The following is a 25,199-nucleotide window of genomic DNA, read 5'->3' on the forward strand; positions in this document are numbered from 1 at the left end:
CATCGATGGCTGCCCTTAGACGTGCGCCCCTGCACCCACGCACACACACACACGCGCGCACACCCACACTCAAAGATCCCGGAGCCCTCAAAGAGAACATCTACCGCGTCCCTGCAGTCACTCCAAAATGTCTCATCACCTCTTGTCCTTCCCCTTCATTGAACCCTCATCACCATCCATCAGCCCTCACCCTTCACAAAAATGCCAACAGTCTCAACAGATGGTTCCTAGCGGAGAGAGTGACAAATGTTAGGTAAGTCTCTGTGGAGGACCAATCACATTTGTCAACACCAACTTTGCACATAAATATATATGTGTGTCTGTGTGTCTCTCTGTGTGGGTGTGTGTGTGCGAGCATATTCCAAGACGCAAAATGACCTCTCTTTGGGAGTGAACGGCATGGCTCAGCCTGAAAACACAACAAGCATAAAACACTAAACATCCTGTGAAAATTTGAGGTTATTTCAACAAAAAATGATCTCAGCCCAATAATTTTGGCCTGCGATATCAAATGTATAAATGTATATTTATACATATGTATATATTTCCATCCTCGTCCCGTAGAACACTTGCGATGCTAAGCGTTGGCTCCAACCTTGACGGTTGTGGGTCTGAGCGCCATTCCGGGTTTGCCGGTCACAATGGGCCGTATTGTCCCGCTGCCTCTCAGCTTTATTACATATGTATGTGTTGATTGCTGCCAAACAACAAGGCTGGCTGCGTGGCATTAAGCGGCAACAATAACAGCGCCGCTCTGGGCTCCTACTCCGTGCGGGATGTTTATCCAACAAGCCCATGTGTTTTGCCGCCCAGCACTGGATGGTGTGAAATACCAGCGGAGGAGCCAGCATGGACGGAGGAGCACAGCCGGACTGAAGATTTTCACTAGGCCTAACCTTCCCAAGGCACGCACGAGGGATTTTGAGCCTACACGCTCGAAATAAAACTGCATTTTATTCTTGTGAATTTCCTACAATGACAGAGAACTAGAACCGTGAGCGATTCCCTCCGCTGAAGCCAAGTCTTCGTGTCAGCACGAAGAAGTTCTTTTGAAACTGCGGCAAAAGCAGGAAAGAAAACACATGCAAATGAGGCGCGTTCCATCAAGTGGTTGGAGAGGATATACTACACTGGTTCTGTCAGCAGATGGCGGAGCAGACAGAGTACCGGAATATGGCTGTAATAAAACCGTAGAAGAAGAAGAAGAAGAAGAAGAAGAAGAAGAAGAAGAAGAAGGATGAAGAAGAAGAAGAAGAAGAAGAAGAAGACGCAGTGAAGGTTACGAGCTTGAAACAAGATTTTTTATTTATTTTTTTTTGTTAAAGAAGAAGGTCCACTGCTGTGTTGGAAACTTGGTGGGTGTGGCGAGGGAAGTGCAGGAGGATTTAACTGTGGTAAATAAAGTTAATAAAGTTTATTTATTGGCAGAGTTTGATACATATTCAGAAACATTATTGGGGGACAGATCTGTATTTTTATCTAGTACACAATAAATAAACAGCAGGTGAACAAATTATGTGTTGTACTTGAGGCTGGAATAGAATATTTGTAGTAATGTAGTCATTGCATCTGGTCAAACATGACCACTGCTGCATTTAAATAGGAAGAAACAAAGGAAAACAGTGTAGTTGGCAAGGCAACATATATAGGCAAGTTTATAAAATGTGAAATGATTTGATATTATTTGAGCCATTTTCTTAATGGATGAGACCAAGGAATACTTTGGTGTGCTTCATTGTCACAGAGCATAATCATCCATCCTCCCCATTCACACATCAACCCAGTTCATTCAAAATCCACCACATTTCTCACCCTCCTTCTGACGCCATAGCCGCAAAACTCGCGCAGAACACTCCCGGATCCATACCCTGCAGATGTGCGAAACTGATACACAATCTATAACACAATGGGCACACATGAGCGAGGCCCGGCCAGGGATCAAAGGTCACCTGGCCCACCCACGTCACTGTGGTGCAGCAAGCCTGCGTGGAATGCCAGGCGGTCACCCGCTCGCCGTGGTTGAAAACCCGTGGCTTCGTCAGCACCCACCGCACGCACACACACGCACACACACACACACACACACACACACACACACACAAACCCTTGGGTCCCATTCACAGAGAGCCACAAATGGCCGACGTACGTCGACAACGGCCACCTCTGGTGCCCTTCTGGTTCTGCTCCTTTGGCATTTAGCTGAAGAAGTTTGGTGTGTGTGTGTGTGTGTGTGTGTGTGTGTGTGTGTGTGTGTGTGTGTGTAGAAGGGATGGGGAGGGGCTCACACTAGCTGTGGCGCAGATGTCCCTGCAGCCAGCGGAGCCTGATGAATGGCAGCTGTTGTGATGGTGACGGGGAAACGCGTCGGAGGCCTTTCCTACGCACTGCAGCCGCTTGAATGGCCGGAATTCAGCATGGTGGAGGAGACGAGAGCAACGGAGACAATGCATCCTCTTTGTTGGGTGTGCACCCCCCACCCCCCTTTCAATCTACTCTGACTCTCTCTCCCGCCGGGACTTCAGTCAGCCTCTGCTTGGTAAATATAGCTGCGACTTTTGGTTGTCTCAGCGAGTCACTGAGAACATGGGGCATGTCTTTAAAAAAAAAAAAAAGAAAAAAAGATTTCCAAAGGCCCAAAACACAGCCGCTGAAGGCCGAAAAACACTTTGGCTAGCAAGTCGGAATGAGCGATTTGAAGTGGAAATGTTATGATTGATCTATTGATCGGCTGTCAGGTGCTTGTGGCCTTTTAACAAGCAGACACGCAGCTTCTCCCCCCCGGGGACGATGGAGCTGAGGCTGCAGAGGGACACGCGTCCATTCACCACCTGACCACTGGACAAGATGAGGCTGACCACCTCCCCCGCCTCTCCCTCCTCCCCCCCTTTTCCTTTGTTTTTCAGCCCCGTCCTGTTCACCTTCTGCTCAAGCGGCCGAAAAAGTCAATGCCGGGTGAAGAGATTTAAGACTCAGAAGCGGTTTTGTGACTGAGGTAAAAGCTCACAGTGTGATTGTACAAGTCCACCATACAATAATGATTGCAATAAAAGATAAAAAATATTGGGAGGAGAGGCAGTCGGTATTTATTACACAATGATTCAAGAATGGAGGGGCAGTGCTGACAGGTGTGCTCTCATCAGGAGGTGCAGGGCAGGCGACCAAAAGTCCTGTCAGCCAATAGGAGGCCAGGTGGGGGAACTTTGTGTGTTCTGTGTCAGGGTGCTGAGTGTTCAAAGTCGACAAATCATGAAAAATTTCATTGGACTGCCAATTTTAATGTTGAAAAACCAAATAGTGATACTTTAAATGTATCATCAAGTTAAAAGTCCCGCTAGTTAATGTGACTTTTGGATTTTTAAAAGAGTGTAAAAAATTGTTTTCCTTCCTTCCTTTGACATAATAAATCTGCCCTTAGTGCTCTGTTGTATGTGTCGTCTTTGATTCCCAATGTTTCTCACCCTTTATTACAATCAAGCCTACAAAGAGCCCTCGCAGCACAAGAGCCCCACTTCTTTAATTTTAATTGACAGTAAACTGGACGGACGGGCGACAGTGAAGCCTTTTATCCTTTGCGCAACAAAGAGATAAATCACTGGGCTCCCTCCCACACACTTTCTCCCTCTCGCGCACGCACACAGACACACACACACTCGGAAGCAAACACAACAGAGGAGTGACGGACAGTAAAAGTCCAACATGTCCCCGGGAGGGAGCAGGAGAAAAAGGGTTCTTGTCTGAAGTAGGATGGGGTTATTGTTCGGCCGATGCCGGGGCGTGGGCACGCGGGCTCGGACCAGCGACAGCGAAACATTATCTCCCTTGGCCCAGTTTACAAGACCGAGTCATGGCTGCCGCGCAGCCGTCAAGGTACTTCATGTTCTGAGTGGCTCTTGTCTCTCTTAAGAACAAAGCGCGGGCCTTGTTGGAGGAAGCCAGAGGGGTGAGACTGTGAACTCCTCCCACCTCCTCCCCTCACCTCCCCGCCCCGTCTCTCCTCTCCTCTTCTGGGCCCACGGACCGACTGCCAGGCCGCCGGAGTTCATGCCCGGCCACGTGTTGGCCATTTACACTCCCACAATGACCTTGTTGAGCTCAACATTTTGAGTCTCATAAAAACATTATTGTCCGACTCCTGGGATCATTTGTCCACCGCCACAAAGGCTCAGAGAAAACTAAAATGTTAACCCCCCGGGGTTTTTTGCACAGGCACATTTTTCAGATTCTGCCCCTTCTCCTCCTCCTCCTCCTCGGGCCCGGCCGCCCTCTCGCTACCACTCTCGCAACCTACGCTGACGCACTTCCCGGTCGTGCCCACGCCCCACTTCCAGGGGGGGTTGTTTGGTCAAAACGCTCCCCTGCCAAACAGTCATTAGATTTTTTTTCTGCATAAATCATCCTTTCAGCCTTTTCCACCCTCTCATCTCGTGGTCTTTTTGCTCTCAAACGTTCCTTCCGCTGTCCATCCATCCATCTGTTCACATTCACATACCCGCAGTAACAGCTAAAACTCCCCTAATGGTCATTTGGTCTCCAAATAAGTTGATTTACATTGGCCGGGTTGCAGGTACCTGCTGAGTGAATGGGCAAGGTCGTGCCAGCCTATTAGCCGTATTAAAAAACAGCCCATTATGGTAATTGGGGAGGTCTAATGCAGGTACAGGTTGCTTAGCGCCCGCATATTAGCTCCGAGAGACGTGATTCGGTGATTACCATTGAAATGTGCGTCGTGGCACAGCACAGCCCCCCCGTGCTCACCGTCTCCCTCTCTCTCCCCGATTACGAATCCGCGACGCAGTGACCTCAACTCGTGACGGCAGCGGACAAGGACGCCGGTTATTCAGTGCGACAATAGCGAGGAAATTTTCTTTTGCATCATGTTTCATTTTGGGGCAGTGGGCAAAGAGATGGACTTCATTTCCGGTTAGAAAGTGCACTCTCCAAAACTTTCATGCTGCAAATGGATTTAGGTTGCGTTCAGACTGCAGGCGAATCTAATTCAAATCAGATTCCTTCCCAAATCCAATTTTTAGGTCTGACTGTCCACACTGTTTTTTAGTTTTAAGTGTCCCAATGGGACGTGGCTCTGTTCAAACTGGGCCACATTATTGACCCATCTGACAGGTCGCTGTAGCAACGACGTCAGAGCCGAGGTGTCGTCCCAGCGTAGCGTGTAGTGTGTGACGTCATATAACTGCGACAGCGGCACTTGTTGTGATACATGGCCTGGAGCTTGGCTTGAATGGAGCTGCAGTATCTCCCCACACACTGATGAGCCAATGAGTTTCCTCCTCTGTCCAGGGACTGCTGCTGTTTTCTACTGCTTCTGTCTGCTCCATTACGTTACAGCTCCGCACCTGGAATGGCGCCCCCTCTGGTCTGGCGCATTGGCTCTTGCGTCACGTAGAGTGACGTCACGGACAGTCAAAATCCATGTGTGTGTTTGGAGCTGTTCACATTGAGATGCAAAAATGGGATTTCATGCGATTTGTGACCGTTCAGACTACAAAAGAGCCATCCGGTTTCAATCTGGATTGGCTAGAAATCAGATTTTGGCTGACAGTCGGAACGCGGCCTTAGTGGTGGTGCGTTCTATGATTTCCAGAATTCAAGAAAGCAAGATGTTGTTTTTGTTGGTGTTGGTGTTGGTGGTGCTGTTGGCCCACACTCACATGCAACAGTGAAACAGACAATAGTTTGAGTGTGAAAACACACACACAAAAAGTATGTACATGGAGACGTTGCACGGTTCTAACATTTCAACTCTTCAGTGTAATATAAAAACAGATGGACGACTAAAGATGACATGTGGACATGTGACAACAACATTGCAGACTGTAATACAGCAGACTTATACCATAAAGACTGAAGAGAAAATCCTGAAGACACTTTAATCTAATTTCAATTAAGCAATTAAAATTAATGAATAATGCAGGATTAGCTTTGGTTCAAGTTTTTTTCTATCTTTTTTCTTTGTCTTTGGCGGTCAATCTAATTTCACAAACTACATGACAAAATTTTTACAATTAAAGCAGTTGAGGAAACGGTAAATATGCAAAGGATTTGGTGGGAACTCGCGTTCGCTGGGATGAGAGCCATAATAGGCCCACTTCACCACAGTTTTTAAATTTAGAAATCCATGTGGGAAACTATTTGCCTCGAGTATCCAAATCACATTTCATTACATTTTGCCATCTGTCCCAAACCAGCAGCACCCAGCCTAATCTCTGCTTTACTCCCAATTCGGCGCTGCCGTTCCCCGACTGGGTCTCTGAGGGAGCGGAGCACATTCTCCTTTCATCCCCTCTTAGAGGACAAACATCAGTCCCATCTTGCTGCCCATCCATATTCATGAGCCGCTTATAAATATCTGATAGCAGCCTCGCTACAGCTGTTTAGCCGGGGAGAGCGACGTAAAGAGCCGCACATGCACACGCCTGCAAACAAACACAGCGCCTGTGCCGTGCCGTGCACGCACACACACATGCTGGAATTTGTACTGTATTGTCCTCTGCCTCTTTTTTGCGTGCGCGCGGTTGGACAGCGGCCAGATATCGTCGGGTGCATCTCCCAGCAGGCTCTACCTGCCTGCCCGGCGCCGCCGTCCGATAGCATCGGCTCATTGCGGCGCTATCGCTCCCCCTTGTTCTCTTTCTCTGTCTTTAATTAAAGTGTAAGTGTGACCACAAAATGAGGGAGGAATCCTTAAGTGCCGTATTTACCTTCCCTCTGACAGGCCTCACGCTTATCAGCGAAGCGGGAGTGGAGCCCAGAGACAGGGGCTTCTCACAGGCCCGGGTAATCGCTCAGGCTCCTCTCGCTCACACACACACACACACACTCACACACATGCACACACACGTACACACACACACACACACACACTTCTTTAACTTGAGCATCACCTATCCTGAGGAGCCTTGCTCCCTGTTTGTGTGCACACGGAATACAAATGCTAATGCCATCACCGTGCAAAATGCCTCAGTCTGTTTTAGGAATTCAAATTAAGTAATCAAACGTACAATAAGTACAGACGGTGTGACTCAATTATTTGCATCCTAAATATATCAGAGTAGAGTCAGAGTAATGCAAGTTTTTTTTTTTTTAATATTCCAAGATCAGTTAATAAAGGGACTTATTTTATTTGACCTAGTTATATATATATATATATATATAAAAAAAAAAAAGCTAGCTAAAAAAACTATAGCTCGCTAAAACTAGCTAAGAAAAAAAAAAAGATAACTTCCTGTGTGGCAGGTGATTTTCCACTGTAAAGATGCAAGAGACACACGGTTGTTTAGAAGTGAAATTGTTCAAGCGGATAAAACTGAATCGGTTTTGACTAGTAAAGCTGTTTCATATCAGAATGAGACGGGAGGAAACTGAAATGCTCTGGAAAATTGGGGGGAAAGCCACAAATTCGCTCTACGTTTGCATTTCCATTTATATCAACCACCTCTAAAGTAAAAAATACAGATTTGTTCCTGAATCTCATACGTTCTACCCCCGCCCCTTTTTAAGCTTTAAACTTGCAAATATTCTCTATATAAAAAGGAGCCGTGCAGCAAATTTCAATGGAGGTTTTTTATTTTTTTAGTTTTTTTGGATGGGGGAAACAGAAAAAGGCTTTTTTCCCAGATAAGAATAACAATACAAACACTCCTCTATTGCTGTGTGGTAGCGGCTTCCTAATCACACGGCCGTAACTGATACTGAGGCAGGAGCAGGCGGGCGGTGAGAGGGAGGGCTGAGCCAGACGGAGAGGAAGACAGAGACAGGAAGCTGGAGGCGCAATCTTGGAAATCATATGCCACGATCCACTTGATATGGCACAAGTACAGCGACAATATTCAGAGGTGGCATTGCAATCAGCGGACAGTAGCTGCACTTTTAGGAACCCGGAGCATCCAAAATTGGACTTTTGTGCTTGTGATTGTTTTTTTTTTCTGTTTATTTCGTTTGTTTTCTTCACCTAAGATTTATAATACCTGCTTGCAGTCACTCGCCTTCTCCCCACAACTCATTAGAAACATTAGAATTGCTGATGCTGGCGAGAAAACACGTCCTTTCGCTTGGGTCTGAAGATAATCTTTGTTCTGTTTCCAATACAAATAGGAGATTTGAATATCGCTTCCTCTGGAGTGTTCGGGGGAAGCGAGGGGAGAGAGGAAAACTTGCAGTGTGCTGCGAGCGCTGTGATTGGCTGTGCAGACGAAGGGATGAGACGCGGCGGAGGTCTGTGTGTGTGTGTGTGTGTGTGTGTGTGTGTGTGTGTGTGTGTGTGTGTGTGTGCGTGCGTGCGTGCATGCGTGCATGAGAGAGAAAGAGAGAGACGATGCCTCCCCAGGGGGTTACTGCCGTTACTTGTGTGTAGTGCAGTTAAAGTGAACAATGGGTAGATGATGCGGCGCATCCTGCTGCAGCTGGGAGACGCAGAACACCAACAGACTTCGAGTTATTCTGGAGCTGCGATCTTCATCTACAAATGCTGCCGAAAAATGTTGGGAAATTCTCAGTCGCAAGACAGAGATGGTTTCTCACCGGTTCTTGGAGGGAATGGACTTACTTGAAGGGAAAATCAGATGCATTGGTGTTTTGTAGCCTGTCAGTGAACTCAAAATGAATTCACCTTTTGTCTCTTCTGCAGCACTTTTTTGGGGTGGCATGCTGCCAAAACATTCCCAAAAATCATCCCTTTGTGACATCACAAAAAGGGCCGAGCGACCGATGCGACACGTTGTGCGGCCCTACTACAGATCGGTTTCAGCAAGAATCTGATTTGGAGGATTTTCCGGGAGGCTGCAAACAGAGGGCTAAGCATGCTGTTGATGAGACTGCTCAGAATGCAATCTTACAAATCTGTTTACTGTGTGTGTGGGCAGGTGTGTGTATGTGTGTGTGTGCATGTGGTGGTGGTGGTGGTGGGGGGGGGGGGTCTATATGCAGGGGTGGGAGGGGTGAGGAAGGGATTTTGTTGTATGTTTATGCATTTTATTTTGTATATAATTTGTATGACAAGTGCTATATAAATAAAGTTAGATGTGATTTGAATGTTTTCCTGAAAAAAACCCAAATCATCCATCCATCCATTTTCAATACCCGCTTCTTACTGAGCTCGGGGTGACGGGGGTCTGCTGGAGCCTCTCCCAGCTGTCGTAGGGCGAAGGCAGGGCGACACCCTGGACAAGTCGGAAAATCCAAATCCAATCCAAATGAATGGTATTATCATAACCTTTCATTACTAAACCACGAAAACACAAGCACATGAAGAAAACAGTACGAAACTGAATGTTAATTAAGCCAATAGAGGATATCCGGTGATTGGATTTAATTGTGGCAAAATGCTTTCGACTAGCAAAGCAGGGCCAGAGGTCAAAGATGGAAACGGGGAGAATAAAACTCCCAGAAAGGAGGCGCGGAGACGAAGGGGAAGCGACTGCTCGCCTCCCTCATTAGCCATGCAGAGCATCTTGGCTCGTCTCCCACACCTCCCAGCTCATCATCGCCTGGGCCCTGGCTGCCAGCGCACCCCCATCCCCATCCCTCCCCCACCCCATCACCAGCACCATGAGCCATCCCTTGCTGTAAAATCCCTCCATCCCTCCCTCTTCCAGCCCCTATAATCACACCCGCAATCGCAGCCCCTAATTAGGTTAATTAATTTGTATCAGCCCTTGTAGGGACTTGGCTGATGAGGCAGCCATAATAGCATCAGCGATTGCTGCTACCACCACCACCGATTCTTCCACGCACACACCCTAAATGATTTGGGTGATGGTGATGGTGGTGATGGTGGTGGTGGTGGGGGGGGGGGGGGGCGGGCCTGTCTGTGACAAGACAGGACGATAAACCATGATGTCACATTTGCACCCCCTCTTCCTCATCCTCCTCCCCCAAATCTTTTTCTCCACTGCATCTCTTCTCCCCTCTAACCCCAGACACCCCCCACCCATCCCTCCCAACCCCCTCAACCCCTTCAACCCCGCCATTATTCAATAAGGCCGACGCTGACACCTAAATAGTGATATACAACGCTCCCCTTTTTCCATTGTGTCCACCGGAATGAAAACATCCCGCCGAACAATAGTCGAGCTCGGCAGAGGCGTGAAGTGAAGTGTGTGTTTTTTTTTCTTGCTTGTTTGTTTACACTGTGCCGCTGTTCAGAAAGTGTACTGGGGAGTAGTGGGGAGTAGTGGGGAGTAGTGGTGGTGGTGGTGGTGGTTGGGATCGGGCGGGTGGGGATAAGTGCGAGGCATGATAATGATTCTCTTGGCGGTTTGTCTCCGTCGTCGGCGCGGAGACCGATTGAAGCGTCGCATTATAATCAGCGGCCCTCGTCGCCCCTCATCAGGCCACTGACGAACAAACTCTGATTAACACCCCCACCACCACCACCACCACCACCACCACCACCACCCCCATCTGATTGCTGCAATCACCGAGGATAACCACGCACAAGCACTGTCCCCCTACACACACACACACACACACACACACATAATGACAGACTCGCACACGCTCAGATCTGGGGAAGATGAGTGCACGCGACAAAAAAAAAAAAAAAAAAATCTCTCTCATCGTGCGTTGTCACTGGTAATATCAGGAGAAGTAACCAGGGAACAGCAGAGACAACAAGAGTGTTTGCTGGAATAAAAGAAATGAGTTAATAATCAATTTCTTCTGTTGCATGATGGACGCGTCGGGGGAAACTTGAGGAAAATGTTGGTGAGATCCAGCCAGTCTCGCAACACGCTACAGTAGAGGTGGGGAGCAGGGGGGGCGGGGGGGGGGTTGCTGACTTGTGATGCAAGCGGACGCATGCATAAATACACACACACGCACACACGCACGCACGCACGCAATGTGAAGGCAGACAATGACACGGGGAGGCTGCGAGACAAGGACAGATCCGCTAGTTAAAGTGTAATGAACACGTCCCCGAGGCGTGCGACTGGCGTTCCCCCTGAATGATGGACTGACAGTAATACCGGGGCAGATGGGTGCCCTCCACGCCCCGCTCAACACACACACACACACACACACACCCTTCCCCCTGGGTGCCCCTCTCCCCACAGAGACACCCCCCTTTAGGTCTGAGGTGCCATGCAGCGCACGCGTGTGTGTGTGTGTGTGTGTGTGTGTGTGTGTGTGTGTGTGTGTGTGTGTGTGTGTGTGTTGAGGTGGGGATTTCAGAGCCCTCTACTTTTTTTTTTCTTTTTTTTTTGAAAATTGCCACTAATGAGCGCTGGCTGGTGAGAAGTACTCAAATTGATTAAATTTGCATGGACGCCTAAATCATGGCAGGGACCTCATAGACCCCCACCACCACCACCAAACCCTCTGTAGCCCTGATCCCTCCACCTTTAGATGCACACACACTCACACACACACACACACACACACACATCCAAATAGTCACACGGGCGATGCACAAAAACACACACACACAAGCGTCAGGGGCACTGTCAAGGCTGTAAAGATTTCCCTCCCCCACCACCACCACCACCACCCCCCACCTCCGCCGCTGAGTCCCCCACGCCCCCACCCCTGTCCCTCCTCTCTCCATCCACTACTTCAAATGCCCCCGTGACAACCAGCTCCCGAGTTAAGGCAGTGGAGGGATCCCAAAGATAAAGACTACCTCTGATCCCTCTCACCCACCTCACCCCTGGCATTTCCAAACACTCCTCCTTCACACACAGTCCCCAGGCAACCTCTCTGTTCCTCCTCCACCACCGCCACCACCACCACCACCCCCCACCGACCGCTGCGTCTCCACCCCCCACTCCGTTTGCCAGCTTCCCCATAATTGGGGTGGATCGATTCGCGCCGTCCTTAAGCATCCTTAACCTCAGCGCCTGCGACGCCAGGCTCCGCAGCACGCGGGGCCGAGCGCCGCCCGGCGAACGAGGTGGGTGGAGACGCCGTAATTGTGGGGTTTTTTGAGGAACAAAGTGTAGAAACGTGCGTGTGAACATGCACACTTTTCTTTTTTTTTTTACACTTAATTTGCTTCACCAGCGACGTCCTGTCTGTGAACAACCTAGCGATGAAAAAGATCCGTCCTTCACCCTTGTTGCTTGCTCCAATATTTCATGCTTTGTTTCATGCTGAAATAGGCCATTCTGAAAATCAACCCTTTGTGATGTCACAGAGTGCACTCATACTCCCCCTGGGGTAAGTGACAACTTTAAAAACCCCCAGCTACGAGGTCTTTCTGCCACATCAGACAAGCTTGTGCAGAAGGTCCGACAAAACGTCCACATTTTTTTTTAATACAGAAGTTAAAAACATTTTCTTTGGAAGAGCTGGAGAGCTGAATAGTTTTTCTCCAGATCTGTGAAGTGTGTTCTTTTTTTTCTTTTTTTTGACAATTAGTTGTTCAAGGTTTTTTACGCTGGGGCCTGGCAAGACAAATTCTGATGTATTATGGGTAGTTGGTTTTCTGTTTAGTTAAAATCTATAAATGAACCACCCCAATTATTATTAAAAAAAACAAAATCACGTTACAAATGAATAATCATCCACCAGAAACATTCCAGATCACGTGAGAAATATATTGTGAGAAACGTATGACAGGAATTTGTTGTCTGATGAAAGTGGTGCTTGTGAGAGGAATGTTGGTATAAACATCCAATTTGAATGAAAAATACAGATCCTTCAAGATACGAAAACACAGCGTCTCATTTGTTCTGCTTCACTCTAAGTGATACATTGCCTGTATTGTGCTGTTCAAAGAATAAAGTGGATGGATATCGGGATGGAAAATACGGTGTTTTTTTTTTTTGTTTTGTTTTTAGCAAACTGTCACTTCCCACTTTTCCACTATATGTTTTGTAACTCGACAAAGATCCATTGTGCGCGGCGCCGCCTCTTAACCAGCCTGCACTTTTTACTCTCCCGACAGTAAAAACTACACGCAGGGGTCAGCGTCATAGCCTACAGCTGTGCGGCTGCCACATAGCAATCCGCTCAGAGCGAGCGTTCCTCGGAGAGGCTCTTGGGGGGCCGTCGACTTGAGCTGATGTTGAACAGGATGACAGTGGAGGGGTTGCAGTTTTGGGGGGGGGCTGGCCCATCAGATGAATTACGAGGCTTTTGGACAATAGAGAAATGCCTGTCTATATCTTTAAAATCAGAAGGTGCCCCCCACCACCGCCCCGCCCGCCCCTGAGCCCTGCCCCTGCACCCTCCTGTTGCCGGCGGAGGGGTGGGGTGGGGTTGAGAAGAGAGGGGGGTGGGGTGTGGGGGGTTGTAATGAAAGGACAGCTTGAGGAGGAACAGTGGCCCGTCTGTGCTGCACTCGCACACTGAGATAGGGGTCCCGGAAGTGCGCACATACAGTTTTGACCCCCTCCGCCCCCCGGGGGCCTCCCCTCGGCGACCTCCACCCCCGTCCGCTCATAGACGCGGGGGCCTGAGGGTCTCGAGACTTGCACGCTCTCCCAGGAGTGTGACGCAGTAGCGGAGGGGAAGGGTGACCGGGAGGAAGGAAAGTCGGCCAAAGACGTCAGACACTGTTGTTTTTTTTCACCCACTGGGGGCAACACAATTCTGGCAGTGATGGTCCAGCATGATGATGCCACAAAGGAAGCTTATCGGCCTTGTTGGCTTCATGGTGGACTTCCATGATGCAGGTTAACTACAGCCAATAAAATAATACGAGAACTATTGACCACAGACGTATTTAAAAAAAAAAAAATGCACAGCATTCCTACTGCACCCCACTCCTCCCCCAACTTAAATATATTGCCATGGATTTACTGTCACTCTCCTTCCCATGAATTTGATGATGTTAAATTATTGTTTAATACAATATATTTAAATACATGTTCTACCCAATTATCAAAATTATAAATTTGCTTTCTAATTGTCGTTTGAAAACAAACATTGTATGTGTCGCTCCTGCACAAACATGAGGAAAGTCCATCCTTTACTTCTTTTGCCCGTTTCACTCTTCACAGAAGATGTGTACTCAGTCACTCATTTTTGGAAATCACCCCTTTGTGATGTCAGAGAGGGCACTGATAACTTCCAAACTGGTGGAAGCGTCCATCAAAGGATCACTTCCACTGTGGCAAACTGCAAACAGAGGGCTAAATATGCAATTTCCTGGAGAAGTACAGACTTTTTTTTAGATATTTGATTTAAAAAGTCTTGTCCATTGGAGTTCAGGGTAAAAAAAAGAAAACAACAAGAGGGACCCTTTAATGAGAGCAGCAGACCCAGGTGGACACTGGCCAACATTCTGTCCCTTCCTGAGGTTTTGGCTCCATTCCACTCTGGTCAGCAGTGTTCGGGCCAAGGCCTCTGCTCCCGTCTCCACTGGTCTCACCACCACACACTTGTTCATGTGACATTTCTGCACTGAAGGCCCCGATTTCCTCTCCTCTCCTCCGATGGTGTGCAGGAGATTCTGATGGATTGGTCCTGTTTATGAAGCTTCTGCCACCGCTGTGATCAATCAAACCCGGGTCACTGTGATCTGCCGCCGGCCGCCAGGTCCCTGTCTGTTCCACGCTATTGGCCAACGGGGAGCGGGGTGGTTGGGGGTGTGGGGTTGGGGAGGGGGAGGGGGGGTATTCACATATAGTGTATCAGTACTGCCTGTGTGCAAATACAAGTATATTGGCAGGAGGAAAAGCACAAACTGCCTGCGGTTGTGGTTCTTTTTGAGTGATCCGTTGATTTAGTGCCAATTAAAATGATACAATTTTCGTCATTAAAATAAGGAATATTAATAAGGTTATTTCCTGACAGGTCAGAAGAGCCACATGCCAGAAAGGAGTTCCACAACGGCAGAAAAATGTGAGCAATGTGAGCGCGAGGTTGATAAGCAGGAAACGGACAAACTTTCTGCCTTTCTGCCTGGGCCCAATGGCAGCGGTGACAGGTTGCCAGTTCATGGCAAGAAGGGCTGCACCAACATTTATGAATAAAATTGTGGTTGATTTCAGCTAAGCTGCTGCAGTTTGTGCAACACCTGCATCCCCTGGATTGGTTGGAAACTAAAAGAAAAGAAGGTGAAATCAAAAAGTACGGAGGCACAACTAAAGCAGAGAGCAGCAACAGCTCCGCCTGCCTCTCGGGGGAGCTCTTTAGCAGACTCGGCTTTGTAACCGGCACAGCTGCAACTAATAAAATTAATAATGGGTAATTTTGATTAAAGTGAGCTAATGAGCGTGCATCGACAATACTTCTATTACAGTCAGGCCTCGCTAACTGACACCTAAATTGTTTTTGATGATATTAGCAGCAGCTGTGTCTGCAGCACGGCTGTGACATATGATGAGGAGCTGTCAAAAGGTTCTCGCTTGCGGCCTGATCCTGACATTTATAGAATATAAACTGTTGTATTGGCACTTGATTCATCCAACGTCACCTCTTAACCTGGACACCTGTAAGCTCCTGTTTAGTCTTTTAAAAAAAAGGAAATATTAACAAAACAACAACTGTGATGTTCCTCAATACTGGTTGGCTTATTGATTTAAATTCAAGTTTAAAAGTGTAGCGTCAGCATTGCTATTAAAATGCATAAATATAAAAAAGTTGTGACATTATCACAAACTGATGAATCCTCTTCATTTATTTTTCTGCACTATATTGAAAGTCTTTATATTTTTGCATGTTCATACTGAAGAAAATGTGCTTGATGTGCCTGAAAATAAAGTGGCATTCAAACAATGACATTCAAAAAATCCATTAACATTCCAGTTATTATAGATCCTGATGCCAAGAAAGACATGGAAAAAAAGGGTCATTGATAATTCCCTTGATTTATATGACTTTACAAAATGTGCTGCGACCACCTAATTTGCAGTACTTCTAGAGCTGTCTGATTGACGAGGTGACGACCTGGATGCATCCCACTTATTCACACTCAGCTGTTGGGATGCCAAAGTTTTGTCCTTTCGACTCTGGCAGAGGAGGAACCTGTTCAGTCGAGAGCCAAAGTCTTTGAAATGGAACTTGGCAGTCAGCTGTGACAGCTTTGAAATGCCAGCGAGCGGTTCAGGTGCTCAGTGTGAGAACAGGAAGGTGTTCAAGACATACATACACACACACGGTCAGAGCCCATCGGTAAGACCAAACAGAAGATATTATGAGGAACAAACTGTGGAGCTCAAGGTTGGGCCAGTTTCGTGGCGTGTAGTTCAACCTACTTTTAAAGCGTTTGACAGACACAGTTCAGTCGCAACAAAGCGCACTAATGCCACTTACTGGCAAAGGGTTGAAATGCAGTCTGCTGCGGGAACACTGACACTCTCTGGCCTTATCCAGATGTGCAGTCATATTTTTAATGCAGTTTGTCTGTTGGCTTGAAAAACCTCATGCTTTTTTTTGTAGAACTATGTGATGCATTTCTTTTTTTTTTAACACAGTGTGAGCACAGTTGTACATTTGTTTAAAAAAAAAAAAGAAAAAAAAAAAGATTTTGTTCCGTTTACCATGAATATCATCAAAAGGCACACGATTGAATTCTGATATTTATTGAAAACAAACTAGGAGTCTTTGATAAATATGTACAAAACAAGCTGAAAAAAGAGAAATGTCTCTGTGGTGGGCGTGGCCTCTGTGTCAGAGTGACTGCTCTCAGCGTTTTCTTCTAGCCTCAAACTTGTAAATAGCTGCAGAATTGGCCGTCTCATTCTTCACCTTCACCGTCTTCGTCTTGTCCTGAGGCACAAAATAAAAAGAGGTTGTGGACCACAGAGCAAACACAGACAGTCAGTTTAACCTTGGGGCCAAGACGCTGCTCTGCTCCTCACCTGAAGGTCTTTGCGAGTCTGAATCTTTTGTGAGATAACAAACATTTTCCTTTCTCTGTCAATCCTCTGGCTGAGGTTCTTGTACAGGTGTTTCCTCATTGTCGCCATCTTCTACAGTTTGCAAGAGGAAAAAGATCTGAGCCATCATGTGCATTCAAAACAAGGATTTTTAAAAATATTTTTTATTGACTTTAGTCTTTGAGCCAAGTACTTGGAAGTAAACCACCTTTGCCACACTCACACGCATACCTTTAAACTTTTTGGGTCCACAGATCCCTGGATGCTCTTTGTCTCCAAAGTTTCCAGAGTTGGTCGGTTGTACGCTCGATGCACCAGCTCAGGCGCAGTGTTGAGGTGTTTTGCCAGGTTGAATGACTGCACTGAGAAAATAAAAGGCAAACCTCCAGGCATTAAAACTACGGTTGCGCAGAATTTCATATGGCTGTTTAAACAACTGGTGGGGGAGGTCGTCTTACCTTGTTTTTTGGAATCCACGAAGAAGGTGTGCTTGTTTTTTGCACTGGTGTCTGTATCCAGAAGATGGAGCTCCCCTTTCAGCCTCTCAATTTTCTAACAGAAAATGATGCATTTTGCAATTGCAAATTGCAAAAAACAATCTCACCAAGTAACTACAACTTCAATGTGCTTACTCGCAGTTTACTAAAAATGTCACTGTGTCAGTGTTACATAACAGAAGATAACCTAACGGTAGACACATCTATCAATAAACTGCCCTTTATATAACAATTCAACAAAGATTTGAACCCCAGCACAGTTTATTTTTTGCCATTACATATACTCACATTGACCTCTGCCACCCTTTTCATCTCAACATATTTAATGTCCTGCGTTCTCATCAATTTCTTCTGCTCTTCTGTCACCACGACCTCCCCTTCAGCCTTTTTCGCTACGTGAACTCCATCCTGTCAGCAAGGGCACACAACATCACGATTTTTCTGTGAATGAACAAACATTTCTGACGTTTACCCATAACGCTGGTCTGATAGAAATGCCACTTTTACCTGCAGTTGGGAGCTAATCATCTTGTAGTAAAACTCATCGGGGTTCTTTTCCAAGGCCTTCTTTCGCAGAGCAGAAAGGGTGTTTTGCTTCCTGTGGTAATCACTGTAGGGGGCAACGACAACAATAATACACAAGGGGTCCTCCCAACTTCAAACATAGTAGGCACAGATTTGAGTCTATAAGATTACAAATTCAGGATTAGACGAGAAAACGATTTATACTCACTCTGCGCGAAGTTTGTAGTCTTTCTTTTTCTCGAGTAAACCCAAATGTTTCCTAGAAACAGGCTGAACGAAAAAGAGTAGAGTCAAAATACTATTCAGCATAATGGTGATGCAATTATCAAGCAATGTAAAACGTCGCTCGTTCGCTTGGTGATGGAAAATATATCACTGTCACTTTTCTGGGACTCTCCAAACTGTACATCAGGCTAGAAAGCTAACATGCTAGCTAGCCAAACACTGAAACAGTCACCTGAGATCTTTCGTGATGGTTCTTCTGTCGGGATTTTAACGCCTTCCGGAAGGACGACATCGTGACAATGGTCTTTAAGCTAAAGGGAAAAAATTGGAATGGTCAAAATAGCTGCTGAAAGGCTTTTCTGCAATCATGTACTCATGTGAAACAACAAGTAGCAGCTTCAGTGCCACCTTCTTGAAACACACGAGGGTTACGGCCACTTCCGGTGGGTGTTTCCTGTTGGAATTTATTTTTCAAAAATGCGTTTTGAATAAAAAACAAAACTAGTGTAATTACAAAACTATTATTGTTATTTAATAACTAGCATTTTTTTTTTTACGTGTATGTGTGATTAAAAAAAAATGTTCTTGACGTTTTGATTTAACTCAACACCTTGTAGAGTCGTGTAAAGACCAGAAGATGGCGGCGTTGAACGTATTTTAAACACACGCAGCGCGAAACCTCATGGAACAGTACATTCCAAAACGAAATTTTGTATATTTACCGTTCCAACACATTAATATCGTATCACATGCTAATAGTAAAAAAGCTATCATACTCATAAAATGTAACTTTTAAATAGATTTAATTCCCAGGGGTGTAAAGATGTAGAATTTTCACCATTTTCACCAGGGTGAAATATAGGGTAGTTCGCCTGTCTACTGATCAAATTTGCCCCATTATCATATAGCCAGTAGCACTAAACATTCACAGGAGCTGCACACCGACATGTTTAGTTTTGGGCTAATTATTCACATTAAAAAAAATTAAAAATTCCCTCCGTTTAAGTGTTTTTTGTGCTATTTTTCTCTACATTTACCCAACCATAATAAATGGGTATCAACTCAATGAACTTGAACAAATGAATGGACTGTAATACACTGACATTTTATCCATTAGTTACTCAACAGTCCTGATGTTGCTGTTTTTTTATTTTTTTTATGGCACTTTGATATTTCATGGGATTATACAATCAAGACAATGGTTTTGATGGCTGCCTTTTCAAGTCAACACAAGAGGCACACTGTTGTCTTCAAAACAAATGAGGGTTATCTTATTGCTGCTATCTGAATCAGTTTCAGTTCCACTCTTAATAATTTACAATAAATGATAGTGGTCACTACAATAAGGAATTTAATTTCCCAAACTGCAAAACTAATAAAACAGTTAACACTTAATGTCAACAAGTGTACGTATTTTTTTAAGGTGGACACACTCAATGGTTGTTTTTTGTTCAGATTCCAAACGTTTGCTTTGGTTTACGTCCAGAACAAAAGAGCATAAAAAGGGATTTTGTCCAGAGAGGAATGATTTTCTTTTTCTCTTTGTAAAGTCAGTATTGGCGTGTGTGTTGTGCTTTACACCCTTTATTTCCAGAGGAAAAACATGCAGCGGCGAGAGCAGGAGGTCAACAGACTTGGCAAAAAAAAAAGGCTCTCCACTCTAACATGATATTTTGGTCGCAAGATAGACAAAGACAAAGCCGCAGCGGCACCAGTGCCGTAATCTTAGCCATTCTCTCAACTCGTTGTGGATGTGAAAAGAGGTTGTAAGACGGATTGATACTCCACAATTATCCCCCAAACGGCAGCTCATTTTCCCCTCGGCAACCGCAAGGAATTTTTCTTATACGTGTGAGATTTGCACGCTGTGCAGAATGCTTGCGGGTCATTAGAACTATCGTTGGGATCAGTGTTTCCACATTATGTCACAGGCTTGTTTATCTGCCTGATGGCCCAGAACCCTCATTTCTATAGTTTCAGGCCCCCACACTTCACCGGATCCATCCCGCTAATGTGTTTAACAAGGCAAACACAGAGAGCAAGCATGCTTTTTTGGTTTAAATGTCTAATTTCTAGCGTACTTGGCACCTTGCTGTTTAATTTACAGCAGCATTTCACATTACAAGCACATGCCCGCTGAGTTGTGGCAGGGGTAAATACTACTCTGGAGACAAGGGGGCTCGTAACAAGCTGCTGCGATGGTGCACAAAGAGGCGTACACGGGTTTGCTCAGGGTCAGCGGCAGTGGAATGCCCTTGTGGGGGCAGATGCACATCCATTTGGTTTTCTAATGTGACCCTGTAAAAATAACACTGCTGACATTTTGCAAGATTGCTACGCGGGGTGTGAGCTCACGCCTCTGGTATGTCTCGGCTGACCATGGTTGGTCCTCATCTGCAGCAAGACATCGGGGGGGCCAGCCCAGCTGAAATATGCACACGGCAGAAGTTCCTCCGATGCTTTTGTTGCAGTTGCCCTGAATTCTGAGCGATAATCAGTGAGGCAGATGATAGAGAAGGGGGTGGTGTATGTAACTTATTTGCGTTTTTTTTTTTTGTTTGTTTGCTTTTATTTTTCCACCATCATCTACCACACTGATAGAAATAAGCCTAAGTGCCAAAAAAAAAACAACACAATGTCACACACTATTCAAACAAAAGCAGTAGTGGGAAACTGTTCCTAACTTTTTGACATGGTGAGAAAGGGTAACACCCTTTACTTGGAAGTATATTTACAGTGTTCACTCACTTGTGCTTGAGCAAAGAAGCCACACACTCCTTTTATTCGTAATCTTCCCTCCAGATATTGACTTGAATTTCCACAATGACAATGTCTCCACATCGGTGACTCAATCACGAATTAAAACCCAAACCGGAAAATGCCGGTACAGTTGGTACTGTCTCTTGAGGTTTGAAGTGTTAGGGCCAAGGGCTTAAGTATGAGAAGCAAACTGGTTTCCAATGAGGGGAAATTGTATTCTAAGTGGCGCCTGCCATCTGTGTCACGAGAATAATCTACTCAGTTGAGTGGCTGCTTGACGTATCAAGGGTTTTGTTTAAAACTGCACGTGGCCTCAAGCACTGCCTTTTATCATCCTCAAAATCAAAACAGCTTGTATTATAATACTTAATTTCCCTGATAACATGTGTTTGTTGCGTATTCTTGTAATTGTGCCATTGTGAGGAGCCAAAGCCAATCGCAACTGACAGAGTGGGGAACAGTCCCCACTTTTCTTTATCTGTAAAACTTCAGGGTGAAGGATCATGTTTATGCCCTGAGTCTAATTTGAAGTTTGGGATATACTATAAAAAAATAAAATAAAATAAAAGGAATGGAAAAAGAACTAAAGTGACCATAAGCCCTCAAAAAGATTTTTGCAAAACTGATCAACGGCTGATTGGAGTTGCTTAGATTGAACTCACAACAAGTGTTGAAGGGTTTAACGTGCTGGCGACACTAGTCTGGAACGTTGGATGCATTTCACACTCAGTTAACCTGCTGTTGAGGGCAGTGATTCTCATTAGTGTTTCGCTCAGATGTTCCAAAACTGCACAGTGTTTTTCAGCGAAATTTCATTAACGCAGAGCGTGACAGTCACTTGAAAAGTCGTCACTGACTGAACACTTAAATTGTGTTACGATCCACAGTTGATGGAAATATCAAGAGAACATTTGATTACCTTTAATGCAGAAACTTCGCGCGCACACACACACACACACACACACACACACACACACACACACACACACACACACACACACACACACCCTTTCTGTGGAGCTACTGTAAATTTACTCAGTTGTCCTCCATTAAGCAGTTTACTTGTTTTTTACTGCTACAATAGGGGTGTTTTATGGAGGGATTAAGTGAATAAATGAGCAGCACGGGAGTCATCACCAGGAATTGACAAGCGTCTCTCCTCTAATTTGTTGCACGCAGTGTGACAGGCCCACGCCCCGCTGTGTGTAAAATTAGGATTTCCAATTATGGGGGTCGTGGGAAACCTTGAAACACCAGTGGTGTCTCTGCTGCCGCAGGAACTCGATACTGAGTCACATGTTCAGGCTGTCATGCCAAAAAGTGAAGGTTTGATTAAATATACCAGGCTGACTATATACGTACATGCCCAACTAAGGATGAGATCAATGATGGAATAATGATTTAAAACTATAACTGTGCACTTCTTGTTTTTAAGTCATTATGTTTTCTCTTTGCACTTTTGTCAACGCCATGCTTTCATCACGTATTTTAAGGGTTGATTTCCTGAAACTTCCCTGGAAATTCCACAGCACTACAGCTCTACTATCATCTAAACAAAAAAACAAATAGTAAAAAAAAGAAGAAAAAAAAAGATCTTACGTTATTCCAACTCTGGTGATTTTCTTTTTGAGTTGCAACAGATAACGTCCAGGGAGGGACTATTGGATGTGGGAACAATGCGGCAACAGTTCATTAATTTTTTGCAGAATTTCTTCCCTCCCACCCGTTGCTGCACTGTAAAAGGCAAAGGTACAACCGCATATGACTCATCTGAGAATACTAAGAAATCATCCCAGGACAAGACAGCAGTTCCCAATTGTTGAGTCATGACTGCGCAACTGGCAATGAACCCATTTTCTGTGACGTCAGATAGGTGTCAAGGATCAGAGTCCACGAGTGACACAGGCTGCAGGTGGTGTGGAAGTCTGAAGGCTGCCAACGTCCTCCAGTCTGCCTCTCTAGATGTGTTTAGCGCAGCCTCACAGCAGTCAAAGCGTTGCGTTAAAGAACAGCAGTGAAAAAAGAAAAAAACCTTCAGCCGTGCCAATGTGCCAATGGCTGCTATTTAGCCGCATATTAAAGTCAAATCAGATCAAATCAGCTTCAATATGTATGGTGCCATATCAAAACAATCCACTTATTTCCTATTGCTGCACAGGCCTTAACTTACTCTTTGTTGCCAAAATATGAATCCTGAATATTTCAAAGCAATAATTTAAGTTGAGTCAAGCTCATTTGGCTGGTAGCGTGACCAAAGAATTTTGTTCCATGAATGAATTGGTAATCTGGGCAGCGGTACTGTCGGCCAATGGCCAGTGATGTAACATCATTTGATGATCACACGCAGAGTGTTTGTCATATGGCAAACGGGTACGTCGGCATCTTCATTTAAAAGTTTTAACGAATTGAATTTAAATGTATGTATTATTTATTATATTGTATGTATTTCTACATAATTATGGGAGGAATGATGTCCACTTATCCTGTGATGAGTGGACGCAAGCCTCTCGAATCTCATGGTTTTTCAAGGAGCCTGTGTGTCATACTGCAGAGCCTGGGATGCTGACGTTGAAACCAGCAGCCAGTATTTTATTTGTTACATTTATTAAAAGCCATGTGTGGAAAGAAATAATAAAAGTAGGTATTGTTGACTTGTTTGAAGTGTTTAGCTTGCCGTTTGATTGATCCAAAACAGTCCTCGGCAACCACAACAATGCAGAGGAGGTGGGTTTCACTGGTTCTGACGGTCAGGTCAACTCACAGACTTTTTACCTGGCCCGGCGTTTTTTGCTAAAACACTGGCTAAAAATTCTACAATGTGAAGCGGAAGAGTTCAGGATGACGAACGACCTTGTCCGTACTGTTGAACACAGCCTTCACTCTTCACTGAACATATGTCCCTTTTGCAGGCATCGTCTTTGTAAGACATAATGTTAAAATCCAAAAAATAAAGGCGTCATTTTTCTTTCAGTTAAAGCAGCTTTCAGGGTTTAAGGTTGTTTTTTTGTTTTTTTCTGGGGGGAAAATGACCCCATCCAATGTTCTTTCAGTGTATGGTTACGCCACAGACAGTTGTCACAGAGAAACACCCCCCCACCCCCACCCCCCCATAGGATTCCCCATCACATTTGACGTCTGCAAGGCAACATTCATGACAGTCCAAAACGTGTTATTCTACCACTGATAAAGTTTAAAAGGAATGATATCCGACTCGACTTCCACTGTGTGTCACAAATACAGTCATCTCCCGTCATACCCCTGCTGCTGTCCACACTTCCCTCTGATGCCTGGAAGGGAGGGAGGAGGGGGAGGAAGGGAGAGAGAGAGAGAGAGAGAGAGAGAGAGAGAGAGAGAGAGAGAGAGAGAGAGAGAGAGAGAGGAGGAATGCCTCTTGTGTTGCGGGCAGGCTGGGCGGGATCTCGTGACCCACACACGCAACTTCCTCAGTAGTAGCACAAATGTAGCCGGCGAGCCGCATCACTCCGCACACACCGCACAGATTTGGCTGCTGTCAGGCCCGACAGAGAAACTTTGCAGCCGGAGGCGAGAAGCTCCAGGAGCCGCCGGAGGAGCGAGCCGAGCCCCGACCTCAGTCAGCCCGCATCTGAAGCCACGCAGCCCGGGCAGCAGGAAGAAGAAGAAGGAGGGGTAGAAGGAGGGAAAGAAGAAGAAGAAGAAGAAGAAGAAGAAGAAGAAGAAGAAGAAGAAGAAGAAGAAGAAGAAGAAGAAGAAGAAGAAGAAGAAAGTGCCGCTACAACAGTTGCCTCCCCGCTGGTAGGACTTATTTTTCTATTTTTAAAACACACACACATCCACCTCAAAGTTTTCATGACGCCTCGCGCTGTCACCGCTCCGAACTCGGATCGGATCAGAGTTGGAAGAGAGTTTCAATCAGTGGGCAAAACTTACACGGTTCACTTAAAGAAGGGGGGCTGGGGGGGACTGTCCTTGAAGGCAGGAAAGACTTTTAAAGTAAGAATGAATGACTTGAGGAGACAATGAAGCCGAGTTCAGCAGCAAGACTTGAGAGGGTGGTCGAAAATAAGTTGTACAGCTGCGCGGACCGTAATATTCATGGCTTATGATGCATTATTATCACTTGTAAAGTCAATAATTGCCTTCTGTTTAATAAGTATTATTAGCTTTGTGTGGGATGTGACTGGTGCAGTCGCTAAATCAGTGTGTGTGTGTGTGTGTGTGTGTGTGTGTGTGTGTGTGTGTGTGTGTGTGTGTTGACACTGTGACAAGCCTGAAAGAATTCACACCTTTGGCCAAACACTGTCCCTGCCTGCCTGCCTGCCTGCCTGCCCGCCTGCCTGCCTGCCTGCCTGCCTGGTGGGGAGGCCTGCAAGCACAGCTCCGGCAAAAGGGGGACCCACTTCCTGCCACGACCAGCAGCGAGGTGGTG

At 45.8% G+C, this 25,199-nt stretch overlaps 2 protein-coding genes across 4 annotated transcripts in view; one reads left to right on the top strand and one right to left on the bottom strand.

Annotated features, from left to right (window-relative positions):
• fhl3a (four and a half LIM domains 3a) overlaps nucleotides 1-25,199 on the top strand; it is a 241,508-nt gene that overhangs the window by 189,057 nt on the left and 27,252 nt on the right. The window contains exon 1 of one of the 3 annotated variants that reach the window (XM_076050918.1): nucleotides 24,441-24,565. The exons of the other annotated variants lie outside the window; for them this stretch is intronic. The gene's annotated coding sequence lies outside the window, so the exon portion shown is untranslated. Of the gene's footprint in view, nucleotides 1-24,440; nucleotides 24,566-25,199 lie in introns of those variants that run through there. 3 annotated transcript variants of the gene reach the window in all.
• utp11 (UTP11 small subunit processome component) lies at nucleotides 16,472-18,466 on the bottom strand. Its single transcript, XM_076051029.1, has 8 exons — nucleotides 18,264-18,466; nucleotides 18,015-18,076; nucleotides 17,789-17,891; nucleotides 17,570-17,689; nucleotides 17,243-17,336; nucleotides 17,016-17,146; nucleotides 16,767-16,877; nucleotides 16,472-16,674 (listed from the first exon to the last, which is right to left on the bottom strand). The coding sequence occupies exons 1-8, from the start codon at nucleotides 18,321-18,323 to the stop codon at nucleotides 16,591-16,593; spliced, it is 765 nt and encodes a 254-aa protein (XP_075907144.1). The 5' UTR covers nucleotides 18,324-18,466; the 3' UTR covers nucleotides 16,472-16,590.

The sequence above is a fragment of the Nelusetta ayraudi genome, unplaced genomic scaffold, assembly GCF_046127955.1.
Source record: "Nelusetta ayraudi isolate G7.1 ecotype Tasmania unplaced genomic scaffold, CSIRO-AGI_Nayr_v1 ptg000131l, whole genome shotgun sequence".
Lineage (NCBI taxonomy): Eukaryota > Metazoa > Chordata > Actinopteri > Tetraodontiformes > Monacanthidae > Nelusetta > Nelusetta ayraudi.

Bases quoted from the DNA above. Each gene is read 5' to 3' on its own strand.
- utp11 (XM_076051029.1), bottom strand. From the start codon at position 18,323: ATGTCGTCCTTCCGGAAGGCGTTAAAATCCCGACAGAAGAACCATCAC. The intron at 17,690-17,788 runs GTAAAAGTGGCA...CCTTGCTGACAG, and splicing joins TGATTAGCTCCCAACTGCAG to GATGGAGTTCACGTAGCGAA. The intron at 16,878-17,015 runs GTATGCGTGTGA...TGCAAACTGTAG, and splicing joins TGGACCCAAAAAGTTTAAAG to AAGATGGCGACAATGAGGAA.